General features: G+C 34.4%; 2 protein-coding genes across 2 annotated transcripts; both read left to right on the plus strand.

The window, feature by feature from the left end:
• The first annotated feature begins 390 nt into the window (after positions 1-390).
• On the plus strand, positions 391-2,708 carry LOC127973013 (T-lymphocyte activation antigen CD80-like). The gene is made up of 3 exons (XM_052577054.1): positions 391-523; positions 1,000-1,320; positions 1,926-2,708. Exons 1-3 carry the CDS (start codon positions 391-393, stop codon positions 2,264-2,266), a joined length of 795 nt encoding a protein of 264 aa, XP_052433014.1. The 3' UTR covers positions 2,267-2,708.
• Positions 2,709-4,589: 1,881 nt separating this feature from the next.
• On the plus strand, positions 4,590-6,841 carry LOC127972488 (PWWP domain-containing DNA repair factor 3A-like). The gene is made up of 4 exons (XM_052576000.1): positions 4,590-4,881; positions 5,148-5,286; positions 5,497-5,585; positions 5,706-6,841. The coding sequence occupies exons 1-4, from the start codon at positions 4,844-4,846 to the stop codon at positions 5,794-5,796; spliced, it is 357 nt and encodes a 118-aa protein (XP_052431960.1). The 5' UTR covers positions 4,590-4,843; the 3' UTR covers positions 5,797-6,841.
• The last annotated feature ends 5,659 nt before the right edge of the window (positions 6,842-12,500 follow it).

The following is a 12,500-nucleotide window of genomic DNA, read 5'->3' on the forward strand; positions in this document are numbered from 1 at the left end:
GTTCGGTTCGGTACGGTCCGGTACGTTTTAGATACAGCAAAAAGAAAAAACATCTCAACTTTTCAGAATGTCGCAAGTGCACCGCGGGTATATATATATATATATATATATATATATATATATATATATATATATATAATCTACACATCATACACCATATTGACAAAGCAAAAACCGAATTGTCACAACTTCGTAAATTTATAAAAAATTTATGGCAATTATCTGCCGTTCTTCTCTTTAGCTCTCAAGCTCTGTCAGGTTGGATGGGGGCAGTCAGATATTTTCTGGTTTCTCCAGAAAATGGGTTTAAGCTCAGGCTGTGTCTGGGCCACTCAAGGACACTCACAGAGTTGTCTATAAGCCACTCTAGCTGTGTTTAGGGTCATTGTGATGTTGGAAGATGAACCTACTGCCCAGTCTGAGCTTCTGAATGATCTGGACTGGGTTTTCATTAAGACACTCTCAATATTTTGGTGCATTCACCGTTTCTTCTACTTTGAAGAGTCTGAAAAACATCCCCAAAGTATGAGGCTGCCACCAGCACACTTTACTTTTGGGATGGTACTCTGCAAAGCTGGTTTCCTTCAAACATGATGCTTAGAATTGAAGTTTATCAGAGAGAATATTTTTTCTTTAGGTGTTTCTTTTTTTTTCTTTTCTTTTTTCTCTTTTTTTTTGTCTTTACTGAGGAGAGGAGTCACACTGCCATAAAGACCAGATCGGTGTATTATAATACTATTCTATATATACTAACTTTTGCAGATATTGAATAAAAGGTCTTATAGTTTTTAACTGTTTTGTTTGGAAATGATAAATCTTCTTTCTGTATGATTAGCAGCATAATGCTATTATTCACACCAGAGTTAAAAAAGAATAACACTATTTAGTTTTTGCTTACAATTTCTACAGTCCCATGTTACTATTTACACGTTAGTATATCTGCCATATTAAAATCAGCTATAATAATAAGAGTTTTTCTGTTGTTGTGTGTTTGTGTAGGTGACAGTGATGCAGTGCAGAACATCACGGCTGTTTTGGGACACAGCGTTACATTCAGATGTCCTTTGAACCAAAGCACTCCTGTAGAACCCTTGTACATACTGAGAGTTAAAAATGATAAAGTAGAAGACTTCATTAATGGGTTTTATAGAGGCCGACGCATTGATGTGTTGCCTGAGTACAAGGACAGAACCAAAGTGAATCAAATGGATTTCAGCGTGGAGATGAGAAAAATCTCTGTCTCTGATGAAGGATTGTATAAATGTGTTGTTTTCATCAAAAACAAACCTGAAGTCTCAAATATTCTACTCAAAGTCACAGGTATGACAACAGGGTTATTCAGTTTATGAGAGTGAATTAGAATAAAATCAATCGGACAGTAATTGAATTAGAATTTGAATCAGAATTACAGAAAGACGAATTTAATAAAGTGCCATTAAAATTTTTTTACCTGATAACAGAAATTTCTAAATGACAATACAAAAATAATTACAAATTAATGCTGGCTAAGATAATATTAACATAGGACAATTATTTTATTTTATTTTATTAAGAAAATTTGAGCATTATGGCAAATTAGTACATAGGCCTATTATTTATATAATTACTCAATATGTTATGCATGTGAATATATGTTTATATGCAATTCAAATTTATATGCACTGTTAAAAATTATACTTTTCTTTAAGTTCTTGAATTTTGATGCATCCCTAGGTACAGAAATTCAAATGCAATTCAGATTTTGAGCCATTCTCATTTCAGTTCTGAATGATGCATAACGTTTATAAACTATTAAAGTGTGTTCATGTGTGTGTGTGTGTGTGTGTGTGTCTGTGTGTGTGTGTGTATTGAAGCCATTCTGTGAAAATATAATTAGAATTTTATTTTAAATGTCATTTATTCCACTGCTCTTTCCTTTTTTCCAGCCAAGTACAGCATTCCCACAATCATGACCGACTGCCGTGAGCTTGAACTTGAACTTGAACGTGACGGTGCCAGCGCAGGAATGAGCTGTCAGTTGAACTGCTCGGCAGCGGGCGGATACCCACAAAGCTTTGTCACATGGGCCGGGCTTAATCCAAGCCTGACGAGCATAGTTTACAACGGTAGTTCAGCAGATAACGAGTCCAAAACTTGGACCATCAACCAAACCATTGTGTATGACTGTTACCAGCCCACTAATATCAGCTGTGCTGTAGGGGGCGCTGTTTCAGACACCATCACCATATGTGAATACATAACTGAATCTCAGTTTTGCATACAATGACGATTTATACAGGCCACATCTCCAAAAAGCATAAAAAAGTAGTCTGTATTCCAGTGATTCTCAACCTGTCATCCAGGTCCCTTACTGCCCCTCATTTCATCTAATTGTTTATCTAAGTTGATTGTTATTTTGTTTTTATAATGAAGACTATTAGCATATATATTTCTTCATGATTTTGTGAGAATATGGTTTGCTTTCAAATACTTCAACGAACGTACTTCAAACATATGTCCCTCATTGCCAAAATAGACCAATTTTAGTATACTGTCCTGACTTTTATCTTTGTTATAGTCCATTAAATATCAAATCTTGCTTTTTCTGCATGCCAGTGTATGCCTTATGATGTTATGTTCCCTGTCTTGCATTTTAAACATGCAATAAAAATGCAAAATGTGCCAATTTTAAATAATTTAAAATAATTCACATTGAAAAATGGAAACACCTCAACTAATTTCTTTGAGCAGCATAAAATTCAGATATTTAATAGCTATAATAATAATAATAATAAATGGTTCTTCAGCAGGAATCAGCATGATTTCTGAAGGATCGTGTGACACTGAAAGCTGGAGTAGCTAATGAAATATATTAAATAATTTCAAATAGAAACTGGTTCTTTCAAATAGCGAATTTACTATTTTTATTGTATTTTTTTTAACAAATTAATGCAACCTTATTAAACGAGATTTTAAATCTATTTAAAATATCTTACTGTATCCCTTTTGTATAGATGTTTATCTATAGATGTTAACAGTCTACATTAATCCATATATAATTTAAGAACAAAGCGTAGACATGATGTTAATTTCATTTACATCATGTCTATGCTTTGTTACAAATGAGAGTGGTGTATGAAAATTTCCGATGTTATTATAATTTTCTTATTTGTCATATTTATACAGTAAAATCCACATTATAAAATGTTACTGTCTTTTGTTACTCATATACTCAAGTATTATTAATTTATTCTCTTTATTATTAATAATTCTATTTATAATCATATTCCATTAACGTAGTATTTTCCTCTTGATTAGACAAATAAAGTTACACCTTGTTATGATTAAAGATGTTTGGACAGGATGTTGGAAACTTACTTTTTGCTAAATATTTTATATGCAGTGATGTTTTGCTCAGTGCGTCTTTACATTTCCTGTGGTAGATGTTCTTTTCCAAAAACTGGTATTTATAATACAATATTTGAAGATTGCTTATCTGATGTAAAACCATAACCCATGTCTCTATTTTTATCTGATTTCCTCCTACTGCATTTCACAGGTCAGGTCAACGTGCTCTCCTGTACTAAATTCAGCTTAGTCAGGGTAAATATTCAACAAAACATAGATATATATGAAGAGTTTGGTTCTTTAAAAAAAAAAAAAATTTCTGCCAAAATCAGTATTGTATCTGGTCGGTATTGAAAAGTCGATAATAGCAGAGTTCTAAGGCCATGTTTTCTTCCTTTTTTTCCAAACCACGACAAAAGCCTTTTTGCAGAATGCAATATATCCACTCAACCAATCAAAGAGCTCCATTCCACGCACTGTGAACAGTAACAACCAATCACAGTGCTCAGAATGGGATGCAGTCTTGGATGAAAGTCTTGAAGGTTTGGAGGTTTCGGTAGTGTAGGAGTCACGATCATCTTCTTCCGGGTTTGAAGAGTGAGGAATTCCAAAGGTGTTCTGACTCGATGGTGATTGGGAGTTTCTTCCCAGTGGAAAGTGAAAAAGAGCTAAGAGAGACATCTGCTAAGATCCTAGGATCTTTGGTGAACGGAAAGTCAAGGCACGAGGCCTGGCACATGCTTAGGGGTCCAAGAGAGTTCAATATGAAGGTATTTTTGATTCAAATTAACTGAGCACCTGTGGCAGTGCGATTTGTAGTTGTAGAGAAAAGCCACACATGTGTATCAGTAAATTTGAAGCCACAGAGATAAATGTTTTAAGAGTTGCAAACCTGTAGCCTTTTTTTCTCTCCCACAAACACAACACAACAGTTACACCTTCTCAAATTCTTCATTGCAGGTGCACAAATCCTATTCTACAAATCACACATTTAGAAACTCGTACGCTCACATTTTTGAAACAATTGCTGCAGTGAATGTGGTGCAAAACGCATTTACACACCCGCATCAAGAAATGTGAAGTCGTGGAGAAATGTTGAACATCCGCAAATCAGTATGTGAATTCATCAAATGAGAGTTGCACACTTGTAGAATATTTTCTCAGAATGTCTTGTATATTTTTCTACCACAAACACAAAGTACATAACTACAGCTTCTTGAATCTGCTGCGATGAAGCTCAAACACTGTTTTTTCGCTTTCAAGCAACAAGTTTCGCGCTCTCCCTTTTGCACCGAGATATTTGGTTCAAAAGTGATTTGTGCATCTGTAGAGGTAGTGGGCGGGACTGTTTAGAGATTACAGAATTTCAGCCAATCAGAAGAGCTTACTGAGCCGGTAGATATACGCCCCAAGCAGTTTTACGCCCCTGTTGTTCCTCATGCGTCCAGTAGGGGGAGGCAGTATATTAGTATATGAGCCCAGTCATTTATAAGAACAGCAGACCATATCTATATGTATGATAGCAGCAGACCTTCTTGAAGCGATACGGATGAGGTATGTTAAATAATCTGCTAAAGTACTTGTTGTTGATTGTATTGTGTAATGATGCAACATTTATTATTTATAAAAGATTGATCAATTAAATAAGAAAGAATAGCGATATCAATTCAAAAGATGGATCAGTTTATTTCGAGAGGCAAAAGTACTTGATTGAGTCAGATGTTCTGTCTGACTCAAACTTAACTAACCACAGTCTATCATCAATGGACAAAAAAAAAAAAAAAAAAAAACAATCAAAGTGACTTGACACTTTTTCCAAGTGTTCCATCAATATTGTTCATTGAAGATCAGGAGCGAATTGATGTTATCTACACTCAGATGACTTCAATTTTGGATGGCACACCTACACACACCCACAGTGACCAGATCAGATTCATTATGGATGTCCCTTTTCCAGAGGTATGGTCTTGTGTGTTAGTTGTGCTCTGCATGGTGTCATATTCACATTGTTTTTAATGTCAAATAGTTTATCCATAATGTTAGATAATTTCTATAAAATAATAGTTTTGTGCTTAATATAGAAAAGGAACTTTGGATTTTGTTGTAAAAAAAAAAAAAAGCAAAATGATGCTTGGCTTATTTGGGCTGTGATAAATCTTTCTCTGGTAGTCCATCATCTGTGCTCTTGCTGTTGTGAAAGATGTGTCCATCTTTGAGGCTGAGGAGAAATTCCTTCGAGGACCTGTCATTGACGCAAGGTACTGTAAGGATCCTATAAAGGAAAAAAAAAATTGAAACATGACATCCTGCAATTATTTATAAATAACCATTGTTTGCTACCACTATGCAACTTTTGCTTTTTTATTTATTTTTATCAGTGAGTGGGATCACTTTGACAGCAGGATAAAGAAACAATTAAAGAAGAGTGGCAAGCCATTGGAGAGTCATCTACAGGAGTCATGCTGTTAAGAAATAACCAAGTCATGGTGTTAATAATTTTTTTTTGTGAACAACAATATTGTCTTTCTTTTAAATGACCCTTGGAACTTTAGAAAATTGTTAAATTTTGTTGGTCTTCATAAAATGCTATGTAGAACATGTTCTGTTGCTGTATAACGAGCAATTGTGAATTGTAAAGCAAATATTTCATTTAGGATCCATATGATTACACAGTACTGTATGTCTAATGGCCTGAATATGGTTAATATCTAAATATAACTTAATATAAATTCACAACATCATATATCAGTCAATCTCTGTATATAAAAACAGTTTATAAATATATATAAATAATACATTTTACAGTAGGTCATAGGTCTGCAGCCTCCCCCTACTGGACGCATGAGGAACAACAGGGGCGTAAAACTGCTTGGGGCGTATATCTACCGGCTCAGTAAGCTCTTCTGATTGGCTGAAATTCTCTAATCTCTAAACAGTCCCGCCCACTACCTCTACAGATGCACAAATCACTTTTGAACCAAATATCTCGGTGCAAAAGGGAGAGCGCGAAACTTGTCGCTTGAAAGCGAAAAAACAGTGTTTGAGCTTCATCGCAGCAGATTCAAGAAGCTGTAGTTATGTACTTTGTGTTTGTGGTAGAAAAATATACAAGACATTCTGAGAAAATATTCTACAAGTGTGCAACTCTCATTTGATGAATTCACATACTGATTTGCGGATGTTCAACATTTCTCCACGACTGCACATTTCTTGATGCGGGTGTGTAAATGCGTTTTGCACCACATTCACTGCAGCAATTGTTTCAAAAATGTGAGCGTACGAGTTTCTAAATGTGTGATTTGTAGAATAGGATTTGTGCACCTGCAATGAAGAATTTGAGAAGGTGTAACTGTTGTGTTGTGTTTGTGGGAGAGAAAAAAAGGCTACAGGTTTGCAACTCTTAAAACATTTCACTCTGTGACTTCAAATTTACTGATACACATGTGTGGCTTTTCTCTACAACTACAAATCGCACTGCCACAGGTGCTCAGTTAATTTGAATCAAAAATACCTTCATAGTTCAAGCTCATCCTCCTCATCCTCTTAGGATCTGAAAGAAGCGCAGACTGGACTCGGGTCACTGATGTGAGGCTTTTAAGGCCTGAGAAGATTCACGCCCTTCAGGATGGGTTTGTCCAATGAGAAAGGCTGAAATTCCAAGCGGAATGTTGGAAATATGAGAGAGTTTTATGACCCTTTGTGTGAGGACATGGAATTTGTATATGGAACTCGTTTGAGTGTTAATGCAAAATCACTAAATATATTATAAAATGATTTCATAATATTATAAAAAATATGCAATGAAAATATTATTCTGCATGTTATGTGATCAATAAAGAAAATCAGAGAACTACGAACACACAAATCTAAATATTAACTTACAATCTCAGGGGGACTTCAAAGGGGTCTGACAGATAGCAATGTTATCATTAACTAAAACTAAAACAAAAAATTAAAAAGTTGACTTAAGTAACCAGAAAATACACAATAGCTGAAATAAAATACAATTATAAAAAGTGTAACTTTTTCAGTTATAAAGACAACTTAGTTTAAGTTCTAAAAAAAACTATTTATTAAAACTATTTATAAATAAACGTATTTAAACCTATTTTAATAAACAAAAAAATGGAAAAAGTAGTATATTAGTGTGTTAGTGTCACACCCCTTTGGATGTTTTGTGTTTTTTATTCTTCATGAGTTCATTGACCCTGTTCTTTCTCTCATTCATTCATTAGTTCCTTGTGCCCATATTTGGTTATGTTCCTGTTTCTGTTTCTGTTGATGATACTAAAAAGTTTGGCAATCCCTGATAGACTTTTATATAGTATATGTATAAATATGTTATATAGTGTGTGTGTGTGTGTGTGTGTGTGTGTGTGTGTGTATATATATATATATATATATATATGTGTGTGTGTGTGTGTGTGTGTTTATAGGTGTTTATATAATAATAATAATAATAATAATAATAATAATAATAATAATAATAATAATAATAATAACTCACTTTATGCCTTATCTATGTTCAAACACAAAATCCCCATAATTTTCTTTATTCAAATGTATTTTTTCTAAATGTACTCCAATAGTTTTTCTCATTGTTTTTCTGTGTTTTATACGTACTGCACCATGAAATTCAGTTAAAACACTAACTAATGTCCTTTTCAAGGTTAGTTAGTTTATTTAAAGACATGTTGGGAACAAACGCGGACAGCAATTTGTAGTCATACAGGTATAGCTCCTAACATATTAGATATATATAAAAAATACTTGCAGAACTCATATTTAATATGTTTCTAGTTGATAAATAATTTAAGCTATTAATAAGTTATTAAAGATAAGTACCTTGATTTCATCAGCCTGATTGTTTCTAAGACAGATCAGTGTTATTTTATCACTGAGGTATTATTGTAGTTTTTATTAATTATGTACATATGTTGTTTTTTCATTTAGTGAAGTTTTAGTATTTTTTGTCATTTTTATTAGTCATTGTTTTTTGTCTATTTACCTATATGTATTTATATGTTTATTTGCATGTCACATGACCATTAACCAACATAAGAAAACTGTGAAATCTGAAGGTGATGTTAGATTCTTGAAATATTAACTTTTGGGGAAAGTTTGGGAACACCTGCTCTATGCAAGTACATGAACACAGATGCATATTTGCATACAATGCAAGAATGTGTCTGCTATTATTGTAAACTAAAAGTGAAAACAAACTGAAAGAAGTGTTGATCAGATACTGTAATGCAGAACAAGTTCTGAAACTGCTTAATGATGTTCTTGTGTATGACTCGTGTGGTGTGTTTCTGAGTGTGTGTGTGTTTATTAATGTGTATCTATAACTGGCTCAAGCTGGCTCTGCATTTTTCACAAAAATGGTTTTGGGTTCCCCATTTTCGTTTCTTTTTTCTTTTTTGTCAGCCAAACTCCTTTCAGCCTATAATAGCCACATGAAGTTTTTAAGTAAAATTTTCAATAATTTACCAATACATTGTATATTCGCCGTTCTCTGATGTCAGTTAATGATCACAAAACATGCAGCTAAAAACATTCAAATGCATAATATTTTATGTCATTTTGATGGGTTTTATTTTAAAGTTATTTATTTTAATATTAGTATTATGATTTATTAGCTTCTTATCAACTCTTAAACCCTGTGCAGTTCCCTCAGGAACCAGCAGGGGGTGTGAAACCCAGACGCCACTTCTGTCAGTGTCTGACTCCTGAAATAGTGAACTAAAGCAGGACACTGTGGCTTCCTCCATAGACTTACATTAGAAAATGCTTAACTGTGCGTAAAGTGTGTTACTGAGCATCAGCCACAAGAGGGCAAAATCCTGCTGAAAATAATGCATTTCATAATAATTAATTCCCTCTTTCATGCTGAACAACAAACTTCCAGCTGTTTTCATTCAATTGCATTTTACTCTCATGTCATGCATTACTGAGTTCATCTTATATGTCCATGTCATGTCCGGTATGTTCTGTGATCACATTTTTACTGTTTTAATATATAATAGCTTATTTTTGCATTTACATCAGTTTCATTGATTTATTTCATTTATCATGTCCAGATGATTTCACACTGAATCCGATCATCCCATGACAGCAACTGACGTCTGTGTTCATTGTTTACACCCATAATCACGGATGATGAAATGTTTGCATAAGTGTTTCCCTTCAGTCACCAGTGAATGGAGGAAGTGAAAAAACCTCAGCCAATCACTAGCCGTCTTTCCCTGGTGAATCTGGTTTAGTGTGTGTTTCTCAATGTCTGGAGAAGTCAGAACAACTCAGTTCTTATTCTCTGGAAAGAAAAACCCCACAAACGTCAAAATATATTGAAACCGTGAAAGCACGCGTTTCCAGCCGCTATAGTTTTGTCAGTAGTTTTTCCATTGGCAATTCAGAAAGCTCAAAAGACATTCATATGTGTACCTCAATGCTGCTTGCCATTACTTTAAAGGAATCGTTGACCCAAAACTTATAATTTGCTGAAAGTCAGCCTGTAGACCTGAAACTGAGATTTATTTGCGAACCGTAGTATACTGTCCATGCATTGAGCTCTGGTTGTCTGTAATGCACCTTCTATATTTCTGCAAATGTTTTGCATACTCTACACATACTTTATACTGCGTAAACTACCAAAAAGGGATGATAAGCTATTCTAGACAGAAAAGTGCCAAATGCTTCAGTTCATTTATATCTAAAGATTTGGAATAATTATCTAGGCTTAGAATAACATTTTAAGTAAGTGAAACAATAATAATGTACTATGATAAATATATTTACATGCCCTTAATCTGTTGAATGTTTAATATGACAAGTTGCATGCATCTTTAAAATGTAATATATAAATAAATGCAGTCACTTTTTTATTTTTATTTATTTATTTATTTAAATGTTTTAACTTCTGGCAATCTGAACAATTAATTTGAAATTTTTCAATATATTTAAATATATTTAATGTTTTAAAAAATGTAGCGTCCTGCATATTGAATTAGAACAATTATCTAAGCACCAAACAGCCTTTTAAGGAATACTTAAAATGGTAAAAGAATACAGATTTGGATGTACTAAGTAACTAAATGAATACATATTCGCCTTTTGGTGGCATTTAGCCAGAGTCACTCTGCTCAGTATCCAACATAATATAATATAATAAAAAAATATGAATATGTGCAGCTATAAAACCAACATTTTGACAGTCCAAAACACAGATGTAAAAAATATATTGCATATTCAAATGTATTTTAGTTCAAGCTTTTGCATTGTGTCTTACTGAATAATATACGCTTTTAAATGTGCATTCTATATGCATTCTATTTACTGAAGAAATAGTGCCTGTAGTATGCTAGTATGCCATTGCAAACAAAGCCTGAGCTCTATCCTGCCACTAGAGGGCAGACTCTACCCAGAATTCCTGCTCATTTAAATGTGCTTTGGTTTGATGGTCATTCAGTGGCAGCAGGCCACACAGTACAGTTCGGCATTTACAAACACTCACCCGCAGACATGGGTGTGTGCTGTGGTTGTAATTGAACAGTTCTCAGGAACGCCGTCCAGCCTGATGTCATGTTTATTGAGTAACAGGAAGTAAAACTCATTAAAAAAACAACAAACACAGGCACATCGCAAGCTGATTTTTAAAAATCTTTTCTAGTGTTCAAATATCAGGGTGTGCCGGTCCTCGGTAACTCTTAAAAATCCCTCTTTTAAGTGTTTTCTACTTCCCTTTTCTAAATGAAGACTTATCACTGAGAGGCCTAAAGGAGTCCAGGAAGAATTTCCCTAAAATATTCACGAGCTGAGAAATGGTGAGCACACACACGCATCAACTACAACTGATGTCGTGTTTGTGTTTGTGTGTGAGAGGGAAAAACTGTATCAATGGCATCTTACTGAGTCATAAACCCCGACCGGATTAATCATACATAACAAGAACCATGCTTTAGGATTGAGGGAAGCAGGAAAGGAGGGACATGGAATAAGGTGGAGTTAGAATAGAAAGTGAGCGACCAAGAAAAGGAAAAGGAGAGCTGAGAAGAACTGAGTTGGAAATGCCCTAAAATTCCTGTGTTCCAGTAAAGTGTGTCGTCCTGCTGCTGGTGACTAATCATGTGACCAGGTGAAGAGAATATGCCTCCTGTCATGTTGCTGGTAACATGCCATTGACTTCCTGAGCAACTTGAAACCATTAGTGATGTTTACTACGGAAAGTGTCTCTGTTATCATGGATATAAAACGGCTTAGCTAGCATTAGCGATTTAGTGAGTGGAAATCTCAGCGACTTGAGGGTGGAGTGTTTTCATCTTAGACATTAAGAAACCACCTAACAATCAATGGAATTCCTTGTAGAAATGACCTCGCAACCACTCGAAATAATTTAGCTATTACATTGCAATGCCTTTGCTCAGAACTATCTAGTGTTCACCCATATTTTATTAAACCACCCAGAAACCCTCATTCAGAACAACTTATAGCAATCATTTTCAGAAGCACAGCTGATATGAGAATATCTCAGATAATTCATAGCATATCTTGACTGCTCCAGACGCTACACAAATAACTTATCTTGATTATTATTATGCTACTATTTGAGTCTGACATTTCTGGAGCTTTACTGATCCTAGTCAATGCTTTATAGAAAAGAGCAGTCTTGATATTCTGCTAAACATGAGTCATACAGGTTTGCAGTGACATGACGGACGAACTAGTTATTTTTGAGCAAGTTATTCAGATTTAGAGATATTGAGAATAGAAGCAAATCAGGTTAGACATAAAGAAATGACAGCAGCTTCATGTTCCTCAGCTCATCATTATGTGAATGCATTCACTAGATCTATTAACCACGTTTTAACATCGAGCTGTGACCACAATGACATTCTCAAATAACTCTAGAAATCAGACAACAACACATCTCGTAAGAGAAGGATGAACAGAAAGTCTGATATTCATGACACTACTGTAACACTGAATGAAGAGTTTGACCGAAGTCCGAAGTTTTGAAATGATTCTAGTGACATAAAGATCCCAGGAGTCTCACATGTGTCTTCTCTGGAGTTTGAAAAGAGGAACAATGTCTCAAACTGGGCTAACAACAGTGTAACAACACTTTAAAAAATGTTTTCCAGTACAAACATCGTAACATTCAAGATAAGTTTACT

The sequence above is a fragment of the Carassius gibelio genome, chromosome B15 (assembly GCF_023724105.1).
Source record: "Carassius gibelio isolate Cgi1373 ecotype wild population from Czech Republic chromosome B15, carGib1.2-hapl.c, whole genome shotgun sequence".
Classification (NCBI taxonomy): domain Eukaryota; kingdom Metazoa; phylum Chordata; class Actinopteri; order Cypriniformes; family Cyprinidae; genus Carassius; species Carassius gibelio.